General features: G+C 36.8%; 1 protein-coding gene across 2 annotated transcripts in view; it reads right to left on the bottom strand.

Moving 5' to 3' along the window:
• The window catches only part of LMBRD2 (LMBR1 domain containing 2), a 59,173-nt gene that overhangs the window by 6,038 nt on the left and 26,568 nt on the right, over window positions 1-26,567 (bottom strand). The window contains exons 7-17 of one of the 2 annotated variants that reach the window (XM_027846265.1): window positions 20,724-20,798; window positions 17,203-17,316; window positions 16,733-16,916; window positions 15,255-15,436; window positions 14,411-14,544; window positions 13,002-13,107; window positions 11,605-11,702; window positions 9,637-9,740; window positions 4,955-5,001; window positions 2,123-2,228; window positions 1,090-1,219 (exon numbers count right to left, since the gene is read on the bottom strand). In XM_027846265.1, the coding sequence (XP_027702066.1) occupies window positions 1,090-1,219; window positions 2,123-2,228; window positions 4,955-5,001; window positions 9,637-9,740; window positions 11,605-11,702; window positions 13,002-13,107; window positions 14,411-14,544; window positions 15,255-15,436; window positions 16,733-16,916; window positions 17,203-17,316; window positions 20,724-20,798 (1,280 nt within the window). The remainder of the gene's footprint in view (window positions 1-1,089; window positions 1,220-2,122; window positions 2,229-4,954; window positions 5,002-9,636; window positions 9,741-11,604; window positions 11,703-13,001; window positions 13,108-14,410; window positions 14,545-15,254; window positions 15,437-16,732; window positions 16,917-17,202; window positions 17,317-20,723; window positions 20,799-26,567) is intronic. The other variant, XM_027846266.1, reaches the window with a different exon arrangement.

Raw genomic sequence — 26,567 nt, 5'->3', positions numbered from 1 at the left:
CAATAAAGATGACCTTTTTCTGATAGGTCAGAAAAATGCTGCTTCACCCTACATTATTTCACCTAAAATTAGCCTTGCTATTCTGTCTGAGACATATTATAGCAAGGTACACACAATTCACTTTACCTTTGGGAGAAGATAAAATGCAAGCTGACATAAGGGACTTTTTGAAGAAAACAAGGGCCACAAATGTGTCTGTCTTTCTCTCTGTCACACACACACACAAACACACATACACACACACACACACACACACACACACACACACACACACACACACACACTCTCTCTTTCCATCTACCATCTCAATCTAGAGCACGTCACAATAACTCAGGGTTACAGGATAGGGGTGGGGAACCCGCGGCCTTGAGGCCACATGTGGCCTTCTAGGTTCTTGGATGCAGCATTCTGATTGAGTCCAAGGGCCAAACTTGAGGATCTAGAGGGTCACAAGTGGCCTTGAGACGCAGGTTCCTCACCCCTATAAGAGAACCCTTCTCAGTGAAAAAGTGCTTATTACATTGTTTCTGCTGTTTAATAAGGTAGACATGTACACAGTACATTTTCAAAGCATGTTTCTTGAACGAACAAAAGGTGGAATAAATCCAGATCTTTGCAGTGGCTCTGAGTGAGTGCCTTTTTTACTTTATAGATCATTTGATAAAAAGCAATTACTAAAGTATTCATTCCACTACCAAAAATCCATTTTAAAAAGGAAACAAAACTCATCTTTATTTTCTGTTAAATCCACACAAAATAAACTTTCTGTGACAAGGGTAAAGAATAGACACAAAAACTTCTCAATGTCTTTATTTACAAAACAGTAAAATTGGGTCAAATTTGTAGCAATTTAAATTTGCATAGATTCAAAACCTATTTCTGTTCGATTCACAGGTAACATTTCAAAAATAATTTTTAAAGTAGTAGTTATTAAGTAGATACTCAATAGTTTAATTGATTACTCACAAAATAGAACTATTTTTGGGATACTGTAGAAAATCCAATTAAGTCAATCGAGTTAAGTCAGAAGGTTAATAAAACCCTTTGAAGTGGGTGAATACTACAGCCAAAAGACAGGAGCACACTCACCTTCCTGATTCAGATTCAAGAGGATCATCAGTGAACGTTTCTGCATTAAAATCAAGAGGTTCTGCATCCTGAAGTAATTCAATTCTATCTCTTTCAGTCCGATTATTAGATCTTGTATACTTAGATACTGCTATAAAAGGAAGTAAAGAGGGAAAAAAATTCACATTATTATTTCTTTTATTTGTGGATAACAGTCCCCTAGCATGAGGACAGAGTGGAGTCTAAGTTACAATGGGCTTAAATTTTGCATCTAAAAACAATACAGTAACAGAAAAAAAAAATAATACAATAGCATAGCACCTTAAAACCAGAATAAGACTATAAGTAAGGCAACTTAATAATTTCAGGGCCAAGATTTCATTTAACAGAGTATTTCTTCTTTTGATTCCCTACCGAGGTAACTTCTCCATGTCTCAATAAATGGATAAATGAGTTGATGAGGCAAAAAAAACCCTCACCAGCTGGTGGTCAGCTCCATCAGTGCTGTGCCTCTTCAAACTTAGCTATCTGGTTCTCCAGTTGCCAAAGACAGCCTTGGCTTGGGCTTTTTTGGCTTTCGTCTTAAATAAACCAGGATGAGAAATTAGAATAGGACTTTTGTGGAAAATATATAGCACAAAGAAAATCATTTTGGATGACTAATAGCAGTCCAAGCAAAGGAAGAGATTTTTAGAGTAGTTAAGCCACTAACACAAATCAGAATTAGCTATTTTATTTAAGTAATTTATTAGTTAGATTATTTTTACTGAGAACACAGTGTTGTTGTTTTTTAAAAGTATACAATTGGACAGAGAAAAGGAAATGAAGCAAAACCCCAATAGATTAATCATGAAAATAAAGTAATCTGAAAACTTAGGAGAGATGCTAACTTGGTTGATACAAGTCAGTATACCGATATTCTCTGGTTTCTGCTCCTCTGATCACTCCTGCTAATGGTTCTCTTACCCTGTAGCCCAGCTCCCTGAATTTGTTCTAAAATGCTACTTCCAACCATCTGCAATGATTGTTAAAGTTGAAGCACAAGGCCACTTACGTCTGTTAGTACTGATTTCGGAGTAGTTTGACTCTTTCGGGTCAGTGTGAACATTTCTATTCCTGGTGGAATCTTCTCGATTGTTTCCATAACGCTCTTTCCATTCCTTGAAAAGAAACATACAACTGTAGCAAAAATAACTCACTGAAACAGATAAGAAAAATTAACTTAATTTTGTTTCATCAAAAGTATAATTAACTAAAATATATACACGTGGCATGAAAGGCATTCTGTCAGTCCACTGAGTTTTATGAAGTGCTTACTATGTGTCTAGTATTGGGGATACAAAGAAAGGTGAAAAACCATGTTTGCCCTCAAGGAACTTACCTTCTAGAAGGGGAAACAACAGATAAATATAAGATATATACAGAGAAGATGGACGGTAACTAGAGAAGTAGGCACTCGCAGCTGGGGGGACTAGGAAAAGTATCCTGTGGGTGGTGCTGAAGGAAGCCAGGAACTCCAAGAGAGGTCCTGAGGGGAAAGCATTTTGGGCACAAGATATAGCCAGTGCAAGGGCACAGATGGCTTGAATATAGAATATATGGAGAGAACTAAAGCATACAAAGACTAGAAAGCTAGGAAGGGACCAGGTTATGGAGAGCTTTCAATGCTAAACAAAGAGTTTTATTTTTAATGCCAGAGGAAACAGGGAGGCTAGAAGTTTACTGAGTACAGGGGTGACATGGCTAGACTTAAGGTTTAGGAAAATCACTTTGGCAGCTATTTAGGGAATGGACTGGAATGGGGGAGAGACCAGAGACAGGGATAACAATTAGATGGCCACTGCAATTGTCTAGGCGAGAGGTGATGTGAGCTAGAATTAAAGTGGTGGCTTTGTGAATTGAAAGAAGGGGATGATACAAGAGAGGCTGGGAAGGTAGAAACAACAAAACTGTGTGACTGATATGATATCAAAGATGAGAATAAGAAGTTAAGGATGACAATGAGTTTGTGAACTACCTTCCACATTCATAGGGAAGTCTGGGAGAGAGGAGGGTTTTATGGCAAAGATAACGGATTTAATTTTGGACATGTTCAGTTTGAGGTGCTTACAGGATGGGAGCTCAGAAGAGAATTGGGGTGGGGGAAGAGATATATACCTCTGGAAGTCATCAGCATAGAGGTGATAATGGAACTCATGGGAGTGATAAAATCGCCAAGTGAAAGAGTGGAGAAGAGAAAAGGGCCCAGGACAGAGCCTGGAGGGACACCCACTGTTATGAGGCGGGACACAGACGAAGATCTAGCAAAGGAGAGTGAAGAATCGTCCAACACATAGGAGAGGAAACCAGAAGCAAATAATATCATGAAAACTTGGAGAGAAGAAACAGGAGAAAGTAATTAACAATGTCAAAGGCTACAGAGAGGTCAAAGATGAGAACTGAGAAAAGGCCTGAAAACTGTAATAGTACAGCCAGTTCTCACTTAATCTAAGTGGACTGCTCTGAAGACCACCACCTCCCATCGTGGAGCTCCATGTGCCCCTGTCCCCTCCAAAGCTCCATGGCCCTGCAGCCAGGAGCTGGACTGTCTACCTGTGGCCTTGAGGCTGCAGGTTCCCCACCCCTGAAAGCTAAAGAGCAGGTGCTCTAAGTTTCAGAGGTAGAGAGACTTCACATACCAGGAATTCTCTGTACCAACGAAATAACATTGTTACCTCACTGATCTCTTCTCCCTTCCTTGCAAAGAACCAGCATACTGCCTTGAGCCTAAGAGCTACTCTAAATATGATTTGATTTGGTTTTAGTAAGTAAAAACAGTTTATACTTACAAAGTAAGATAGTTTTAAAAGTATTTCCCAACTAGAGTTGTATCAAACCATACAACTCCTATGTTTTCCAAAAAAATCAAGAAAATACAATACATACCACTTACTATGTTTACCTACTTTGGGTAAGAGACACTACTTAAAAACTAAATGAAAACTTAAGACTGATGAGGTAATGAAAGCAAAATAATTACCTTCTAATAACATTATTATGTAAATATCGACTATATTAAAATTATTTTCCCCAGGAAAACTATAGTGCTCTAGAAATACAAAATCACATGGCACTAATGAGAACAATCTTGTTCTGCAAAATAAACCTCTTTAACTTGAGTGCACTGATTAGAATCATATAATTTAAGTGAAAGAAGGCTTAGAGGTCATCTAATTCAACCTACAAATCAGCTCAGGGATAATTTCCACAGATTCCCTGAGAGCTTGGTATTTATCCTCTCGTTGTACATGACAAGAAACTTTATTACCTATGGAGACAGGCCATCCAATCACTGGCTAGGGCTGAAATTTGATTCTTTGAATTTTGTACCTGTATGTCCTAGTTCTCCCTCAACGATGCTTTGAGCATAGAGACAATTATCACTTTTCTCTAAGTCTTCTCTACACCAAACATACACCTTTAGGAAGTAGTAACTGTGACTGGGCAATACTAATGTCTTTTTCTATTTTAAGAAAAGTCTGGTTAAGCAAACAAATAATATAAAAAAATTTCAAATACATTTAGTGTGTAAGAAAGCATCAACTTTGTACAATGGTCAAAGCTACTCCTGTAACTATGTGTACATGTATACATACACCTGTATAGGTGTGTATACATAACTATGTTTATTTTAAATATTTTTAACGTAGGTTCAATAGCTCTACTACACAATAGCTTTTGTTAACCCTTTTACATGTACATGTAATTTTTAAAGACACATTTAATCATTTAAAAAAAAATCAATTTTTATTAATATGTACCATCCTTCCCACTTGGTCAAATTAACAAGATCTTACTGTGCTTTTCATTTAATACTTACTAAAACAGTCTAAAATATTATACTTACTCTTCTTCGATTTTCACCTTCTTCTTGCCTTTGCCTCTTTCTTTTCTCTAGAAAGAGAAAATTGTCAAGTTTAAAATAATGTAGTTTAGTTAGGATTAATTAAAGAATGTAAAGGTGTTAAAACTGTGGTTTAAATCTTCTTTTAAAGAAAGGACTACAAAATTCTTCACGGAATGTTACAGACCACTTAGTCCAACTTCCCACTCAATAGTGAATATCTTTTCTGACATCTATGACAAAAAGCCATCTGACCTCTGTTTACTTTTCCCTAGCAAGAGATTAAGTTACATTCTTCATAAGAGACAGAGACAATCCAACATAGTAGCCTGGTGTTAAATAACCCCATAATTTCAAATAGTGGAGCAAAGACTCTACTAACACAAATTATTGGAAAAATTGGAAAGCAGTTTGGCAGAAATAAAGTTTAGACTAACACCATTATCACAATTAATTATTTACCACAATAATCTCCAAATAGATACTCAACTTAAAAATAAAAGGCAAATAAAAAATTAATATACTTGTACAAGCAACTAAGGGAAAAATTCATAAACAAAAGACAGAGGTGATAAATAGACCATTTCAGTTGCCAGAGGAAAAAATTAAAATCAATACTATTACAACAAGAGTAGCCTTTGATTAGGGGTATTTTTCATAGAAAAACTCTCTGACAGAGAGAGGTCTGATGTACAAGACATACAGGAAACCAATAACAAATATATAAGTACAAGTGCTATTTCCTAATAGATGTTATTAAAGGATATGAACAAGGACTTTTCAAAAGCCCAACCTATCAAAAGCATCCAAAAGAACGTTCCAAATTGCTAATAAAAGAAATACAATTAACAACTTTGAAGTCTCATTTCACACTCAAAGATGACAAAATATACAAAAATGTTCAAGGCTAGGGGAAGACAGGCACATGAATGCAGTCAGTCAATAAACATTTAGTGCCTACTATGTGCCAGGCACTCTTAGGGATACAAAAAGAAGCAAAAGATAGTGCCTGCTCCCAAGGAACTCACAATCTAATAGGAGAGACAATAAGCAAATAAATATGGACAGACAACATACAGTATAAAAAGGAAATAATTAACAGATAAAAAGCACTAGAATTAAGAAGGATTAGGAAAGGCTTCCTGTAGAAAATGGGACAATAGAGAGCCACTATAGATTACTGCGTAGTGGGGAGTGACATGGTCAGACCTGTGCTTTAGGAAAATCAACTTAAGGCAGGCAGACCCAGCAGCAAGCTACTGCAATAGTCCAGATATGAGGGGATGTGGGCCTGTACTAGAGTGGCGGCAGTGTCAGAGGAAAAGTGGTGTATTTGAGAGATGCTGCAAAGGTGAAATCGACAGGCCTTGGCAACTGATTGGATATGGGAGAAGAGAGACAGTAAGGAACCGACAATGGCACCTAGGTTGTGAGAGCCTGAAGGACTGGTAGGATGATGGTACCTCTGACAGTAACAGAGAAGACTGGAGGCAGGGAGAGTTTCAGGAAAAAGATACCAAGTTCCATTTTGAATATGCTGAGCTTAACATTTCTTCTGGATATTCAATTAGAAACATCTAAAAGGCAGTAGGAGATGTGAGATTAGAGGTCAGCAAAAAGGTCAAGGCAAGAAAAGTAGATTTGGGAATTATCAGCATAGAGATTGTAATTAAATCCATGGGGGCTGATGAGATCAAGTGAAGTAGTATAGAGGCAGAAGAGGGCTCAGGAGAGCCCCTATGGGGCATATAAATTAGAGGGCATGATCTGAATAAGGATCCAGGAAAGGAGAGGTCAGATAGGTAGGGAGAAAACCAGGAGAGACTGGTGTCATGAAAAGAATATCAAAGAGAAAGGGGAGATCAACAGCATCAAAAGCTGCAGAGGAGTTGACGAGAATGAGGATTGAGGAAACAACCAATGGATTTGGCACTGGTAACTCTGGAGAGAGCAGTTTCAGTGGAATGATGAGGGTGGAAGCCAAATAGTAAGGGATTAAAAAGAGTGAGGAGAGAAGGTGGATGCATCTATTGTAGATGGTCTTTTTAAGGAGTTTAATCACAAAGGACAAAAAAACTATAGGGTTAACAGGCACTGGAGATGGAAAGATCAAGGTTTTTGAGGATAGAGGATACATGGACATGTTAGCAGCCAGAGGGGGCAATCTGTTGGAAGGAAATGGGATGGGATGAAATCGCTTGTGCAAGTAGAGACATTAGCCGTGGTAAGGAGTAAAGCCCCTTATCATGTAAGACAGGAGGTGAAAGCAAAGATAGTGGCAGAAAGCATCTGAGTGATAGATGAGGAAATTCATGGCAGATAGTCTCAATATTTTCCTGCAAAATATGAGGCAAGGTTCTCAACTAAGTGGGTCAGGGGAGAGGGAGCCATGGGAGATCTGAGGAAGGATGAAAAGGTTTGGAAGAGTGGCTGTGGAGAGTGGGGGACAATGAGTTGATGAGGAAGGTATATTAGGATTGCCCAGCAGTAATAAGGGCCCAATTGAGATTGTATAACATAGATTTGTAGTGGATCCAATCAGAATAGTTGTGTGATTCCTTTTGCCTTTGTTCAGCAGCACATGTGTAGGACAGTATACAGCTGAATTGGTTTGCCAAGGGTCAAGGTGGAGAAAAGAGGGGAGAGTGGTTAGTACAAGAGAGATGGCATGAGAGACAACTAAGGGGCTGAGGGGTTAAAGGTCACAGTGTGAATGAAGAACATGGTTTTGTAAGGGAAGGCAGAGGAAGAGGTGGAAAGCCAATACATTTTGGTCACATATGGGGCTTTCAGAATTCTTGAACACAGAAATAGTGCATTTGTGGGTGATAGCATGATCAAGGCTATGAATCACCTGTGTATGGCTAAGGTAGGGGAAAGGAGGTCATGGTAAGTAGGCTGAAGAAGTAAATGGTTAGGGTACTTGAGGGAGAGTTAATATGTATGCCAAAATCCCCAAGTATGAAGGCAAGAGCTGAGGAGGACACAAGGTACTGAAGATACTGCACTCATGTGAGCCAGGTACTGAACTCATTAAAAAAGGAAGGGGAATGACCTTGTGGTCTCTAAAAACAACCACTAGGATTTTGACCGAGTAGTAGATATGAATTTCATGAACCTCAAAGGACGAGAGGTTGCTGAGTGATGGAGGTAAGGGGAGAACCTGGAATTGGCAAAGGAAAGCAAGGCATATTTCTATTACTCCAGTGAGCCAGGGGTAATGAATAAAAGTGTACTCAGTACTGGAAAGAGGTACCAGGGAATTTGTTGTCAGAGAGGAGTCAGGTTTTAGTAACAGCTAGAAGATGGAAGGAATAGGTGAAGAAATGACGTAGGATGAAAGGTAGCTTGTTTTCTATGAAACAAACTATACAGGGGGCATAGTGGAAGGAGTGGATAGCATTTGATTGGACTTTGGGGTATAAGGGTTGAGGGAATGGGAATAAGGAATTGGGAGGTAAGGGATAGGAAATGGGGTTTGGATGATGACCTAAAGGGATGCTGAGGGTATCACCAGGGTTAGAATATTCATTATTGTGTGGGAGGCGCCACTCCTCTTCCCAGAAGAGGACAGAGATCAGGCTAGAGGCAGGGCAGATGATCGTAACGCCTCTTCTTCTGAAAGCTGGATTTTGGGCAGGGAAATGCTCAGAAGAAGATGGCAGCGAAATCTGGACACAGCAAGGAATGGACGTCCTAGACCCCCCTGACTTTCCTCTTCTTCCCACAAGGCACAGGAAAAGTAAGAGATGGAAGGTCAAAGGGAAGGTTGTTCCACTCTGCACTGGGGGTCTCCATATCCTGGCTGAGAGATCAGGCTGGACAGCAGGAAGAGGAAGTATATGAGTATCTCTGCTGGTCTCTAGCAGCCTTCCCTCAGGGGACAGGAGAAGCAGGAAATGGGCTTTGGCAGAATACTCCGGAGACCCTACAGAATCTCCCTAAAGACTTCTTTTCATTTTCTTGTTTGTAGCTTTTACTTACTTCTGAGAACGCTTCTCAATGTCTGTGAATATTTTGTGTGTGTGTGGGGGGGGGGGGGGGGGTATCCCAAAAGCTATAGTGCAGTTTTAAGTTTTAATACCTTAATGCCACGTACATAACAGTGATTTGCAGACCTTAAAGTACTACATAAACAGTATTGTCCTATATAAATGTGAACTATCATTGCTTTAACAGTTAATGTTTGTAATGAATGTTTGTTAAAGTTGATTAGGCACTGAAACAAAACATTCTGACAAAAAAGATTTACTGAATAGTTAAAATGAAAAGTGTGCCCCCAATTCACCTCTTAGGATCTATTCAATCCTACATTACCAAAAGCTTATCTAATGTAAAAACAAAAAGACATATTCAACTAGAACAGATGAATGTTTGTTCCCAGTAACTTATGCTATAGTATTTCTTATAGACAAATTTGTAATGTAGCATTTTTGTGTTAAGAGATATGCTTTTTAAAAAATGTGTAAAATTGAGTGCTTGGAACATTATACTCTCTACTCCTCTATCATATATGTTAAAGGATGAGTACAGCTTTTAGTAAATACAACCAAATACATTCATGCATAATATCAAATTTTGAATAAGATAATGACTAAAAGTTACACATCCACTCTATACAAGAAATTTCAATTTCTGACTTGTCATAGTATTTTTCTTTTGCTTATTTTAAATATAAATCTTACCTCGCCTAATTAGCTCTTTTCCTTCATCAACTAAGTCAGATGTCATATCATTATCTCCCATGAACTGCTGAAAACCTAGCAGATTCAGACAACGTGTTCCTAAACTAGAAAAAAGGGGGAAGGGAAAAAATAATAAAGCAGATTAAATTTATACTACAGCATAATTACATCTTAATGGAGGTTGGGCTTTAAAGTTATTAAATAAGGCCAAAAGGAAAATCTCCTGTAGTCAAAAATACCCTTGAAAAAATTTAAAATTATCCGGAGTTGGGAAGAGGCTAAGGAGGCAGTCTACATCAAGAGCAAATGCATCTGAAGTGGTTAGATGAGTTAAGATTTCTATTCAAATAATTGAATGTAAATTTTATTTTTCTCTATATCCAGCTAAGCTATTGATAAGGAATACAACTCAAGACTTCTGAAATAGAAGAAAAAGCTCCTGAAAGGGCTTCAGACATAAATGCAATTACATTGTTTATTGCTCATGATTCACCAAGAGATAAAAACAGACACAAGGGACCAACAAAGATCCTTCCTCTTTAGCCAAACCAAAATAAATAGCATGAATGTAGGTATAATGAAAATGAGATCCTAGAATCATACTCATTACGTGTGATATCCATACTATGAGAGGCAAGGAGAACTGAAAGCCCAAGAAATATCTCATCCAAGTATTTTAATAAATCCTCCACTGAGACGCTATACAGCCAATACACTGGAACACAAAAAATACTGACCCAGGAGTCAGATAAGTGTCACTTACTATCTATGAGATAATGGGTCAGAATCACTTTATCTCTTTGGGACTCAGTTTCATCATTTGTAAAATGAAAGGATAAAACTAGATAACTAAGGTCCCTTCCAATTCTAAATACATAACCCTATGATTCCAAAAGGAGTAAGAACCATTCATTAAATACAAGCAATTTCTGTATTTCTGTAAAAACCAAACATGAGGTCAGTAATTCAATTATAGAATGCACTAGGGTTCAGATAACAAGAATATTTGAACTATACAAATATTTTGTTTTCTTATTTCTTTTGAGAGAGCTAAAGATAATAATCTATTTTAAAATCTTACATTTACTTGTAATATCCACAAAGCCTCCAACACTGATGTAGCATTTTGCTTTCAAAATAGTTGTACCATTTCACAGATCCACCAACAATGTATCAGTGTGCCTATCCTTCCACAACACCTACAACTATTGCCATTTTTTGCCATTTCTGCCAATTTTGAGGATGTGAGGTGAAACCCAAGCATTGTTTTGATGTGCATTTCTCTTATTATTAGTGATTTGTAGCATTCTTTCATGTGCTTGTGAATATTCTGTTGTTCTTCTTTTGAGAACTTCTAGCCACTATCTATTGGGGAATGGCTATATCTACAGATCCATATCTTATCTCTATATAATGTTGCTATATCTCAGATACCAAACCCTTATCTGAGAAATTTATACAAACTATTTTACCCATATAACTACTTCTTTAACCTAGATACATTAATGCTGTCTGTGCAGAAATTTTTCAGTTTCAAGTAATTAAAGTTATTTATTTAATCTTCGGTAATTGCCTCTATGCCTTCTTGGGTAAAGAATACAACTCCTATCCAAAACTGTGAGAGGTTTCTCTTCTAATTTCTGTTTTTCTAACTTCTAATAATGTTTTTCTTTTAAATTTTTTCATAGTAAGATCACAATACTGAAGTTGTGTATGTATTTAGAATTTATTGTGGAATATGATATAGGATCAAGCAGGGCTACAACCATACACCCTTCCCCCCTGTTATGCCAGGCAGGTTCTTTTCAACAATAGATCTGGTTGGTTATTGTCATCTGTGCTTGAAGAGGACCAAAATGACATCACTATGACATCAAAGTAGATTTCTTAACTGGCAAGAAAGTGGGTACCCAGCTTAAGGTGAGGACATAAGGAAGAAAATTAATGCTCATGCCGTAAGTTTCTTACCTAAAATAAGTCGCAATACAGAGAATAACAACCAACATAGGATAATAAATATAGAATCCATCAGCAATAAAAGATAGTACTTTCATGGAACCCATAATCTGAAATAGAAGAAAATAATAAATTTAGTTTGATTTTTTTCCCCATTACATTAAAATAAAAACATTGTATTGATTATCAGCCAAATTAAATAAATTAAAATTGCCTTTTCAATAGGAAGAAACAAATCATTAGGACCACAAATTTAGAGTAAGAAGGAACTCAGAGGTAATCAAATTCCAACTTCCTCTGTGAAATCCAGAGAAGTTAGGCAACTTGCCTAATGTTACACAGGCAGTTAAGAGGCAGAACTGGGATTTAAATTCAAGTCCTTTGACCCCACATTCAGAGTTCTTTTCATGACACTAAGTTTCATCCTTAGTTTGAATATCTAAACTTATATTACCCTTTCAAATATGGCTTATCAAATATTTATAGCAATGTCAATATCAGCTGTAAAATAACTGTATAGCAGACTATTAAAAAACACTATTTTCAGATAATCTGAACACTAGACCTGTTAGCACGGCAAATAAGAAAATCAAGCAAGATTGTAGGTGGAGTTGTTTTATGAGTAAGTCTTCTAGGTATCATTTAAACTAAGATATTTAAGGAGAGAAGGCATCTATCATATAACTTTACTGGCATGTGGCAGGCTAGCTGCAAAACAGATGTTTTGGGGAATTTCTGGATTAGGAGTGAGATTTAGTAAGACTGGAGAGGATTATAGTTATCTCTGCATTTCCTGTTTGTGTGAATGCTTTTCTGTTATAACGATCTAGTGAGAAGGCACTGTAGTGCCTGTGTAGTGACTGTAGTGCGTAGGTATTTGCTACATCTTGCATACTGTGACTATACTTCCTACTAGCCTGGTATCTTATCTACATCAGCCTTATGGGCCTGTCATTTATGAGACTGCAACTCAGATGCAGTGAGAGGTTTCCGATTCTGAGATAGCACTCAGAAACTCCTTCCCACCCCCTAAGGAGTGACTCCAAGGGGTAACAAAAACAATTAAAAATACAAACAGGATGTTTCGCTATTCAGTGTTAGACTACTTGCTTCAGAGATCAAATATCTAAATTAACAAACAAATTAAATCAAAATATTAAAATTAAAATCTATTTTATGATTAAAAAATTTAATCACTTGCTAAGAATTATCAATTACGTAAACTTAAAGAAAATGTAATTAAAATTAGAACCAAGAAACCACAAGGATAAGCCTCTGTATCACTGACTGCACAAGACATAAATTTTAGTATATTTCCTCATGCAAACCATTATTCAAGTGACCTTCCTGAATGTTATATTACAGTTCTTTTGATTGAATTTGTAGTAATATATATACCATTTACTTACTGATGTATAAGCGGTTGGTTGAGTATCCTGGTGAGAGATTGTTGAATCCATGTGTGTCAAGCCCAAAAAATTTAGACACAAAGGGGGAGTCAAACGACAGAATAACCTGTAGCAATAGAGGGCGTTTAAACAAAGTATATACATACTAAATTATTCTTTTTTTTTTTTTTTTTTGGCTAGGCAATGGGGTTAAGTGACTTGCCCAGGGTCACACAGCTAGTAAGTGTTATGTGTCTGAGGTCGAATTTGAACTGAGATCCTCCTGAATCCAGGGCCGGTGCTCTATCCACCACGCCATCGAGCTGCCCCAATATACATACGAAATTCTTAAAAATAGAATCACTTGAAAAATATTTTACTGAGAAAATTTTCTACCAACAAGACATGATTTTAATGACTGTATTTATTTTGGATTTTGAACATCAGCTGCCCTTATTTATCTAAGGATCATCTGGAAAAAGTTAGTAGTCATAACTTTCAAAGACTACCTGCTTTTGCTATCGCTTCTATTGCTATGCAGGGGTGGGGGTGGGACACTGTAGAGAGTGAGCACTGGCTTCAGGAATGTAACCTTGTACCCTCTGATTCTCCAGACTGTACTTGCTCTCGGCAGCATGGCACCAGCAGAAATACATTCATAGATCACTCGTGTTGAATGCACAAAAACTATTGTGGTAATTTTTTTTAAATCAGAGAACAAAATATAGATACACAGTATTACCATAGCATCCAGTTATGTGTAGATCAAGAGAGAAATGTTATCAGTTCCCCAGTTCTGATCCCTCTGTCTTCTTTCTGAAGTCTAACCCTTTCCTAATCCCCATCTTCTCCTGTATATCTAGGAAATCGCAGCTAATATAAATTTAAAGGGGGCAAAGATTTTAGAGTTCATCTAGTTCAATTTCCTACCCCACGCAGATATTTCTCCTGTTTGACAAGTAATCACTTGGTCTTTCCTTCAACACTGTAAAGTGATGGGAAATCTACCATCTCCCAAATCACACCATTCCACTGGGGGATTACTGTTTTTAGTTTCCATCTATTTCTAGGTGTAGTTCAAGGTAAAGACCTTAGAATCCTCAACTTAAGTCAATGAATATTTATTGAACACTAACAATACTGATTTTCTGGTCCCTGAGACAACAGGTCATTCTAATTAGTACCTCAATTCAGACTTAACTGTACCTCAGACAGTGATCTGACATTTTTGTACTGCACATCTAAACTTGTCTCCAACTTCTAGAGCAGTTACCATCACTGACTTATCAATAAGAATTTCTCCTACCAACTAATCCATCCTCATACTAACCCAGTTATTTGCAGGGTGTCCAAAGCAATAACATATGTATATTCAAGAATATGTATAGTGGAGAGATTTTTGTGGCAATTTTTAATCACCATGTACTTACATGCCACTAAAGAGAAGACTGTAAGCATCAGTCTGGTGATGTGATGCTAAATAATAGTAGTTAAATACACGGATCCTGAAGACAGTAGAATAAACACAGATACTTAAGAAGAAGATGGAAAGAAAACATGCAATCTGAAAGCAAAGGAAAAATTGTTATATTTATTAACTGACTTACACAATCACAAAAGTAAGTTTTGCCTAATTGTCTTCAAGAAATGTACTCTGCAGGAGGTTTCATAATGGTTTTCGTTGGGAAGAACTATGTCAAAACAAAATGTCAATAAAAAACATGAACTTAATATAACATTTTATATACTATACAATAAACATTATATGCATATATATCACCCATAAATTAGATTAAAAGTATTCTAAATAGCATTATTATAGATCTGAAAACCAGTACAGAACTATCACTAAGAAATTAAAATTATGAAGGGAATACATTTTGATTAGGTCAATATCTATTTGTAACCATAAAGCTTCGCATTTAGCCACCAAAGCAAGTGAAGGTTCCTATTTCCTTGGCGACTCCTCATATAAATATGAGGTCAAACTGTGGAAAAACTTAAGTAAATTTAGTAAATATCTTATGCTCTCTGCGTACTACCTATGATTACTGTATATTACGTATAACTTATTCTCAAATAACATATTAGAAGCTTCCTTGCCTTTCAACTATTACTTGATGAAAGGGAGAATAAATGAAATAAAAAAAATTATTCAAGAGATAGCACAGCTACTGTGAGGAAAGTGCTTTGCAAACCTTAAAGTGCTACATAAATTAGTTACTATTATATATTGATATGCATTGGTGTATGACAGACCAAAGCCAAACTGACCTCAATATATATATAATTGTATGTTCTTTCTGCTAGTTGTATGAAGACTGCAAATAGGGATAAGACAGGTTTAGTGCTAAAGAATGTGCATTCTGACCACACGACAATCACGGAGAAGACGGCCAAAACAACAGCAAGTATCCTGTAAAACCAGGGCCTCAACAGACATTCCCAGTACCATTCTGGAAAACAAAAAAATTAAAAGGTTAAAAAAGCTCATAAAAAGAAAAAGGAAATGACAATTTCACTTGAATTGTTTTTGAGCTCAGATAAAATGCTTTATCACATGGGCCATAAAGATTATAGACGGACAGAGCAAGAAGGCAGAGCTCTCTTCACTTGCCACAGGCTACAGAAAAACACAGCCACAGCCCACCCTGGCATCAAGGATAGCTAAGTATTCCAAGAATACTTCCCTAGTTGGAGAGTTAACTGTGGCAAAAAAGAAAGGATGACTAGCAACTCAGTTTGTGAGGAAAAGGGAAATCTCCTCCTTCCCACCCAAAAAATCAAAGGTGAGAAGGCTTGGATTTTATGAATCCTGTATTCACATGATCTTAAGAATTTATAAAGTTTCATGTGATAGTGTAAATGATACGTAGAAAATAATATAGCATATGAAACTAAAATGTTACTGAAATGTATTTATCACTAGATAGATGACTAGACTAGACTGTCATTATAGACAACATAAGACAGCAAGACCTGAGTTTGTTCTGGATATTAATTCTGCAGATTTAAGGCTGTACATGACAAGGAAAAATCTATTTAAGTTTACACCATTTGGTTAAATAGCTAAAACTCAAGAAACTATAGGTAAGAGAAAATTATTTTCTGATCAGTTTTGATTCCCATTTCCCAAACCATCTGACAGCATCCTAAAATTTATTTTTAAGCAGCTAATACTAAAATTCATTTCTCAGAGATGACGATATTTATGTATGTGCAATAGTGGGATTGGCAGGGGGCTGGGTGGGGAAGGGGCATACACAGTGGCAAGAACAGAGAACATTACGTATGAAGATTGGAATGTATGGATAAAATAAGACAAATGGGTAAGCGGCATCTTGGCATGTCCCAGAATTATATCAAACTGAAAAAGGTTAAGCACTGTGTACTTTACAGGCCTAGGATAAGAACAAAAAATGCTCCAAACTGGTAGAATCAATCGTTTCAAGTTTTAATTATTGAAACTATAGCTAATATGGATCAAAGGAAAAGTCTGGAGTACTTGCATATACAGAGTTAAATATATAATGCAGAATTATGAGGATGACTACATTAAACGAAGAATACTATAGTACTCGTGAGGTTTTTTTTTGGCTTATGACTGATAACTACTAGCACAACATAAATGGAAATAAATGTCAAATAGAAATAATTAAATTATATACATAATTGGGAATAATATATGCATAAGAACAAGAAAAAAGGGAGTTAACATCAATTACTTTTGAAATTTACAGTTTAGCACATACCAACTGTGGGGGTATAGAAATACTGGATGAATCTGTTTTCTGGCTCTCGTGGTTGAAAAGTATGAACAAACTGGCGGGTAGCACTAGTTTCATTTTTTGCCACATCTTCAAGATAAAATGCTTGTTCCAAAAGAATTCGCCACTGAACTTGTGTACGACGGTGCCTCTGAACTGAATAAATGACCTACGTGAGAGAACATGGAGTAATCAGTTAAATATAAGCCACTTTAACAATAAGGAATGTTTCATACAAAAATTGTTAGAAAGATTATTAAAAAAACTGATGGTGTATGAAGATAGATTACAGATGGTATCTATGCAAATCTTACAGAATAATGTGTAACCAGTGAAATGGACAAAAGACAAGCATAATCAAATCAAGCTTATGACTCACACTTAACTAAAAATTCTACATTTGTGGGCAATAGCTACAATCTTTAATAAATGAAATGGTTAAAATATGTTTTTACCTGTTTATGAAGTTTAACCAAACTTTTCTCACTTGGGTAAGTATTATGTTTTTCATCAAAGTCTTCATAGTCATCCATGTTCCTACCCATTTTTTCTTGGTATTCTGTAGGACACTATTAGGAATACATACATATTTTAAAATGAGAACTTTTGCATACATAGAATATAAGTTTTTCTATTTAATGAAACTAACTTCATTTTCCATCATATCTAACTCTCAAAGCTTTTGCTTCCTGATTGGTATTTTGAATTCAATTCAAAAACATCAAACTTTTATTATGTACTTATTTTGTATAAGACACTATGCTAAGTATTGAGGATATATGGGGGAAAAGGTGTTAGTTTCTGCTTTTGAGTTCCCCATTTATTCTACTGTTGAAGGATTTGACAGGTAGGTGATTAAGTATAAGACATGGTTGAGAGAATGGGAACAAAGGAGAAATATTCAAAATAAAGAAAATCTGGGGAAAAAAAAGAATACTTTTAGCTAGTGAGGGGCAAGAGAGATTCAGGGAGATTTCATGGAGGACACAGGTACCTGCAGTGAGTCTTGAAAGAAGACAGAGATTATGAAATAAGGAGAAAGTGCATTCCAAGTACTGTGGAGGATTTGTACAAATGAATGGAAACAAGAGGTAATGGACAAAATTCACGAAACAGTAAGTAGTCCAATTTGAAACACCGAGTATGTGAAGGGGAATATAATAAGCAGGACTAGAAAGACAGACTGGTGTCAAAGTGTATCCTAAAAGCTAGGTTTAAATGTTTTACACTATTAGAATAGGAAGTCACTGCAGTTTTTTGAACAGTAGAATGACAGTCTTAAGAAGAATGTATGTTAGGAAGAATGGAAAGGAAAAGAGTGAAAGCAAGGACACCATTACAAAAGTCAAAGCGGGGATACGGACCTGAAATAGGGTGATGGCAGGTGAGTAGAAAAAAAAGAATTTATGGGAGCAATATTGTTGAGGCAGAATCAACAGTACTTGGCAAATGATTGGGGTAGAACAGGAAAAGTGAAGAATGAAAGATGAGTGATGTTTCGAACCCAAGTGTTAAAAGTCCAGGAGAAGGAGAGATGATTAGTAGTTTAGGGACATGCTGAATTCAAAGTGTCAGCAGAACACCCAGGCAGAGATGACCAACAGACAGTTAGAGATGACTTCAGGAGACCAATAAGGTCCAGATATATAGATCTAAGAGTTGTCTTTATAGAAAAGCAAATAAGCAGAATGGGAATAGACAAGATCCCTAAGACAGAGAGTGAAGAGAGAAGAAGACTTGGGACAAAGACCCATATAGGACCTACACAACAGCTAAGGAAACTGGAAGTCCAAAGGGGTTAAAGTAACAAGCCCAAAGGCACAGAGGCAGAGCAGATTTGAACCCAGCTTCTGTGACTCCAAATCCAATGTTAATAATGAAGAAGACATGGAAAAACAGGGAAGGTTTGCAGGGTTCACGGAAAACTTTTTAAGGGACCAAAGACCCAAGCATGTCTGCAGACATTGGGGAAGTAACAAATTACGGAAGGAACAAACAAATAAGGAGTGAATAAAGATGGAAAGAAGAGAGGAGTGATGATGGGCATGTGTCTGAAGGAGAGAAGAGCTTAGACTCTGGGGCACAAGGAAAGGTACTGGTCCCTTGGCAGAGACAAAGGTCACCTCTTCCTCTGGGGCTGAAACAAAGCAGAGGATAGGTGGAGACATAAAGAGGTTTTGGTGGGCAACCGAAGAAAAAAGGAGATGATCTCAAAATGCAGATCAATAAAAAAGAAGCACAAGTCTACTAAGAAAGGGAGGAACCCAAGAAGCGGCTGCTATGGGATGTATAATCAATAATCAATCAAAAACGAATACAAGGACTGGGAAAGGCCTCCCACAGAAGGTGGGATTTTAGTTGAATCTTAAAGAAGATATGGAAGCTAAGAGGCAGTGGTAATGGGGCCAAGCCTTCCAGGGGTGAAGCACAGGCAGTGTAAAGGCACAGAGACGGAGATGCTAGGGTATGGCTGAGGAAGAACACACAAGCCAGTGTAGAAGACATGTAGGAAAGTGTTAAGAAGACAGAGGTGAGAGGAATGACAAGCACTTTTCTAAAGGCTAGAGTTTTAATGTTTAAGAACTAGTAAAATTATTGAAAAGAGAAAAAGATCCCACTACATTCTACTCTCAGAATACTTGCTGGTCTAAATTTATTTCTCAAACACACGATTAACACCACAATTATGATCTTCACATATTTGTTTCTAAGTTTGGAGATTTTTAGAACTCCTTATTAAGAAAGCTAGTAGTGATAGGGTTCTAAAGAGTAAGCACATGATGAATTCATTAATAACTTTAAAATTTAGGCAGATGCGGGGGGGCAGCTAGGTGGCACAGTGGATAGAGCATCAGCCCTGGAGTCAGGAGAACCTGAGTTCAAATCTGATCTCAGACCAGACACTTGACATTTACTAGCTGTGTGACTCTGGGCAAGTCATTTAACCCCAATTGCCTCCGCCCCACCCCACCCCCGGGCAATAAATAAATGAAAAATTTAGGCATATGGAAAAACCTAACACATTAATTATTTAATCATGAGCATCCAAGGTATACTAACTTTTAATGGTTCACTTCAAACAATAATAGAATAATGTAGAAGGTACTTAACAGATCAATTAATCCATCAAGTTAAGTAACCACGGAGAGGTGTTCAACAGAACTGACAGAAACACTGGAGGCTTAAGATACTGATTAAAAAAAGAAAATGGCTAGAGTTAAGCCATGTGACCATCTTTTATCCTTACCAAAGTCAACATAACTGTACAGGTAGCAAGACAGAGAGCTTAGAATATGGAGGAGAAAAGGGAGCATGTCCCTAAATAAGTATACTGAAGATACATTTAGTAAATCAGATAATTCAATTTTTAGAACTACTTGGATATACCTGCTCACAATACTGAAGCATCAAAGTACTCCTTGCCATTCTTTCATTCATTTCATGCTGTATGTTGTGCAAACACTAAAGGGGGAGCTAAATTGTCAAACATAATTAGTTGTATTTTTTTTTAAAGCGAGATATACTTTAATAACCACATATAAGAGCATTGTGATGGGCACAAGAAACAACTGCTACTCACACGTAGCAGGGCACATTCACTATCATTTTGGCTGTGGCACCTCCTCTACTGTTTACTATATAGTAATGTGAAAATGTTTTGTGTAAAGCATATTATAACAAAAGAACAAATTCCATGTGGAAACAACTAAAAAGAAATCCAATTAAGCTAAATTTTTTCCACAGTTATGAAAAGAAAAAGGATATACTTTTTATGTTCTCCAGCTACCTACAGTTAAGGTTGGCTATCTAAAAACCTCAATCATGGCATTAAAAACAAATTTTTGAAAAATCTTGGAAAAGGTTATAGAGTTATATAAAGTTACAACTACTTTCAAGTGTTATGAAGAATCTTAAAATCTGTACCATTAAGAAAGTACATAAAATGGTATCTAGGACGTAATAGCCACTTAATTACCTTTTTTAATATCGTATCAACACATTTTCTCAAAGGGTGGTTATACTTTATGCTTTCATTCACTTTTCGAACCTCCTGTAAAACAAGAAAAATCCAAATGTTTCTGTAAACTTCAAAGGCAGATAAAGGACAGATGATATAGATGCAAATTACTTTCCATGTTCAAATATCTTAATTTTTTTCTATTACCATGCTTGTTTTGGACACTATGCTTTGAAGTCTAAGTTTGCATCAGCTTTTTGTAAGACAATAGGAAAAATTCCTTTCAATAAATATCATTACTATTTAAAAAGCCAGACCAAAATGAAAACCCACAAGATTTAATATGCAAGCCTCTTAACTTAGAAGTTCATATTTTATATTTATTGTCTTCCATATCATGATCGAGTATGAGCTCAGAAAAGCTTGTAATTGCCACAACTAGTACACAAAGACAAATATACAATTAAAAAAAGCTATACAGCACAACAGGAAACCTTTGAAATACCTCTATTCTCAATGCTGAACTATGTTCCCTAATGGAGTAAATGCAGCAAAACCCTCCCATTACCTGGTCAATTATTAGGTAACTTGAAATATCCAGAATATGTCTAAGAATACTATAAGAAGCATGTTGTTCTTTTTTGAAATCTGATCTGTAAAAACAAAGTTTGTGTACTAAAGTGCATGTATCTGACTAACAGGAGAAGACTGATCAAAATTGTCTAGAAAAGTTTTGAAAGATTAGGTTGTTTCAGCACAGGAAACAAAATACTTTTGTGTTTTAGTATTAACTGATAACTGACAGTTTTGCCTGGTAAATAGTATGAACTACTTCTACTAAGCATACTAAGAAAATTTATGATCGCATTTAGTGACAGCAGGACACCGCCCCTTCTTAACCCATTTTTCTTGCCTGCAAACCTATAATAGCTATAGATCATGTCACAAGCCACATGACAAATACTCAACTATCTTCTAAAAATAATACGATCCTGTTTAAAAGTATCATTTTTACCAGCATGTTTTTAGAAATGGAAAATTAGCAAAAGCATTACTTAGTATGTTTCAGAAGGCATAACTTCCTAAGATGAAGCATAATTTCCTCAACTTCAGTAAGTTCTACCTCCATTCTAATTCATTCACCTACCAGGATAGTCATGTCCTGTATCTTAATACCATTTGAAACTTCTCCTCCTCCTCCAAAATCCTGCACTGTTAGGGGAATTCCAATTTCTTGTCCTTCTACCTCTCCCACTCTGTAAAATTTTCCTTCCCCTTTCCCCCCAGCTTGCTCACCATTATATTAATCTATGACCTCAGTTCTGTCCTCACTTTCTTCCTTATAAAGCCTTGACCCTACGATCCTCCACTTCCAGAATGCCTTTTTATCCTGGAATCCCCTGCCTGCTTGCCCTCTCACCATTTCTTCCAATCTTCAAACCAACATAATATTTTAGCACCCTAGACAATATCATGAAACTAAGCTAACTAGGACCACGAAAAATGTATGTTATCTAATCTCACAAGTAGACCTTTACCAGTGTATGACAACACTCTCAGATCTTTGTTACAAGTTTTTTTTTTTTGTTTGATTGTTTTTTCCAGTGGAGGGGAGAAGAGTAGGAGAGAGGAAAAAAGTTTGAGAACTGTAAAAATAAATAAATAGATAGATAAATAAAATTTAAAGAAAGAGCAGTCTATATTTGCTCCCTATACTACCTCAAAACCTCTTATAATCTAGGAACCAAACCCCAGCAGTCTACTGAAACAGTAATCTCCAATATTCCTCATGAGCTCCTTATCATTGAATCCAATGACCTTTTTCCGCCTCTGCTTATCTTCCTTGGACTCTGTACAAACAGCACTCACTGTGCACTAACCTCTTCTTCTTAATATCCTTCTCTCCCTTAACTTTCTGGCCAATGCACCTCCTGGTTCTCTTCCTATGATTCTGACTATTCCTTTTCTGACTCTTTTGCTGGCTCCTCATCTTTTTCCCATTCTTAAGTGTTACCATCTTGTCCTTCATTTCATCCCCTTCCTCTGGGATCTTCCCATGCTTCAAGCACCACTTCTTTGCAGAGTCCGCTCAAGTCTATATTTCTATCCCCAACCATTCTCCAGAGCTCCAATTTCACATTTTCCATTTGTCTGCTGGACAGCTTTACTTTGGAGCCCTGATGGCACTTCAAAACTATCTTGTCCAAAACGGAATTCATCTTGAAAACCCACTCTTCCCCATGAACTTTTATACTTCTGTTGGTGTTCTCCCCACACCTGGTCTCATTAGCTGCGTCATCTCTGGTCCTTCCTTTACCGCTGGCTCACATATCTGAGCAACTGACAAGTCCCACTGATTCTACCTCCAATACAGTCACTCTAATTCAGGCCTACCTGCAGAAGACGGGAGGGAGAGTGAATACACTGAATGAAAAAATTAGAATCCAAAAGGATCTCAATTGTGTGAAACATGGGCCAGATCTCAACAAGATGCTGCTTAATAGGAAATAAAAGTGAACTCTTTCACTTTACTCTGAGCTTCTATCTATAATGTCACTAGTGTAGCTATACCATTCCACATTCCTACTGATATTTTCTCATGAATTTTACAAAAAGGTTCAATCAAAAAAAATCTGTTTTGTTCATGAAGTTCTATTTTTTAGAATCAAAAAATTCAGCTGGAAAAATTGAAGATAGATAAGAATATGACTTAATAGCAACTCAGATGGAAAATGCATAGGATTTAACTTGACAGTTAAGCTTTTTAGGAGTTGAGGTAGTAGAAAAAGCACTGAATCCAAGCCCAGGATATACTGCCTGTAGAATCTTGAGTAAATTTACCTGAGTCTCCTCATCTATAAAATGTGGAGTTTGTTTTGGGTTGAGTCATAAGGTCCTTTTCAACTTGAAAGCCAATTTACAGTGTATAATACAGCTGCCACAAAAGTTAATGCAAACCGAGGCTTCAAGTATAGTGTTTTTAGCAAGAAAAGTAAGACAACAGTCATGTTGGTCAAACCATAACTGAAGTTACCGTATTTTAAGAGCGACAATGGAAAATTAGGTACACAGAGGATGTCAGGAAGTTTCAAAGTATGCCATTATCATATGCCATATTGAGTCAGGGAATTGGAGATGCTAAGACTGAAAACACAGTAGGGAACATGATAGCTGTCTTCATATATTTTATCTATATTTATCTCTCTATCTATTTACACATGAAAGGCCATCATGCATAAGATAGCACTAGGCTTAAGAGAATTTGCTGTGCCTAACTATGAATATTGTGCAGGGTTTTTTTTTCCCCCAATGGGGGGATGGGAAGGGATAAAAATTAATTTTTGTTCATTGAAAAAAATTAAATTTGTTAAAAAAAATGCTTTTAATGACAAGGCCCTAGTCTCTTACCCTTCCCCCTCCAAAAAAAGAAAGATGGCATTAGGTTTACCGTTAATCTCCAGAAGGCAATGGACAATATATTACAAAGTCACATTTCTGCTTGATATAGAGATTAAGTTCTCAACAACTGAATCCATACAAAAAGGAAAGGAAAAGGCTACCTTGCAAAGCAGTGTTCCCCTTGCTACTGGAAGTGCTTAAGCAAGAAATGAGGTGACAACCAGCCAATTATGTTTTAAAAGGAAATTCTTGTACTAGAAAGGGGTTGGACAGGAGGACAATAATACTTCTCACACCTATACAGTCTTCTTTACGCCTACCACAAACATCCGAGTTCAGGGTCTCATCTCTTCTTGACTACACTGTTCTAATATCTTTCTCTCCAGTTCTTAGCCTGATAGTAAGACACTGCCTACTCTTCTAGTCTTAGCTCCCAGTATTCCACAACAAGAATCCACCTCTGAGCTATGTTTAAGCCATTTCTTCTGCCTATGATACCACTGTCTCTACACCTACCCATTCTAATTCATCTTTCAAAACACAGCTCAAATATCACCTTCTTCACCTCTTCCCTAGGCACCACAGTTGAAAATGATCCCTGTTTTTTTGTATTCCTAGAGCATTTCTATAAAACAATGACTATTTAACACTTGCATATACCACACATCTCCTTTTCAGGAGGTGGGGTCTGTGTCTTGTCCATCTTTGTATCTGGAGCACAGTGAGCAGTCACTCAAATATCTTTTGTATGTAGAATTTATATCTTCTATAATCTTCAAGGATGATTTACATATGTATCTGGAAAGCTTTATAAGATATTGATTTCTTTTTATAAACATACTCTGGAAGATATACAAACCTGAACAATACAAAGTTGAATGTTTTGATGATTCTGTGACCTATAGGGATCAGTTCTCCCTATATTCACTGGTGCAGACTGCAAACCATATCTGTTTTCTCATCCAGTGTGATTCTTATTCATGTTCTGCTGTAGAGCCAAACTAAAAGATCTATCCAATGTATTGGAGGTCTTCTCTTTATTTTAATATTTCATGTGCATCAACTGGGCTATCCATCTGTTATCCTTCATTCTTATTAAATGAATAGGTCTACCTTCTTATCTGGCCATGTCTAGTCATTTTATTCCTTCCCTAAGATGCTACAGCCTATTCAAACCCCTTATTATCTTTCCATTGTCTAATAGGGTTTGTATTGAGATCACTTTAAGAAATAGCAGATGAGTATCTTTCTCTTAAGTCATCCTTCATACAAGTGTCAAAGCAATCTTCCTAAGGTAAATGGTCTCACCTGGTTGCTCTCCTGCTCAAAAACTCCTAAGTAGCTCTCTACTCTCCATCACAAACTCCTTAGGTTGGTGATTAAGGCCCTCACTGACATGTATCCAAATTCCTATTCCAGTTCTCATTTCTTTCACATTGGTACCCTCCACATTTTCTATGTTCTAGAGAAACTGGAGTACTCACTGTTTCCTACATTTGAGATTCCATGTCCATCCTAAATGCATAAGCTCAAGCTATCCCAAAGCCTGGAATATATTTCCTCCTCAGCTCTGCCCTTCAGCATTCCATCAGTCTTAGCCTCCCCGTAAGCTGAGATTACAGACATATATAATCATGCCAAGCCATCAACTACATTCTCCAGTGTTTCCATCACCCTTTACCTTCCAATAGAGCCATCTCTTCTAACAACGAATAATAAAGGCGAGGGGTAGGGACTTTGGGAAAATGGGCACATTGATGCACTACAGTTGGAGCTGTAGTCATTCTTGAAAATGATCTGGAACTCTGCCTCTAAAGTCACTAAACTGTGTATACCCTTTGGCCCAATGAGTAATACTACCAGGCCTATAACCCAAAGACATCAAAGAAAGAGGAAAAGGACCTACATGTACAAAAATATAAGGAGTCTTTTGGTAGTGGCAAATAACTGGAAATTAAGGAGGGTATGCAACATTTGAGAAGTGGCAGATGAATGAGATGGTTTCAAAGAAACATGAGCAGATTTGTAAAAACTGAGCAGAGTGAAGTGAGCAGAACCAGAGTAGTTTTATAAAAACACCCAGGAAAGACTTAAGAACTCTGATCTATTCAGTGACCAGCCATAACTCCAGAGAACAAATGATGAAACATGCTCTCTTGAGAGAGAGGTGATGGATTCAGGATGCAGAATGAAACACACAGTTTTGGACATGGTCAATGTTGGAATTTGTTTTGCTAGACTATGCATGCTTGTAGCCTCCCCCTCTCCCAGTATTTGGGAGGAGAGGTAGGAAGCATACAAATTAATATTAGCTAAAATAAAGTAAAATAAAAGTTAAAAAATATACAAGAAATATATGGGCTGGAACACTCAATGACTTTACCTTAATTATTTAATATCTCTCAGATTTCTGTGAGGAGCAAGTATGGCAAGTGTTCTGTAAATCTTAAAGCACTACATGAA

This window comes from Vombatus ursinus, unplaced genomic scaffold (genome assembly GCF_900497805.2).
Source record: "Vombatus ursinus unplaced genomic scaffold, bare-nosed wombat genome assembly UNPS02015106.1, whole genome shotgun sequence".
NCBI lineage: Eukaryota > Metazoa > Chordata > Mammalia > Diprotodontia > Vombatidae > Vombatus > Vombatus ursinus.
Note: the sequence above shows the minus strand (reverse complement) of the source record. Positions and strands in the feature narration are given on the sequence as shown.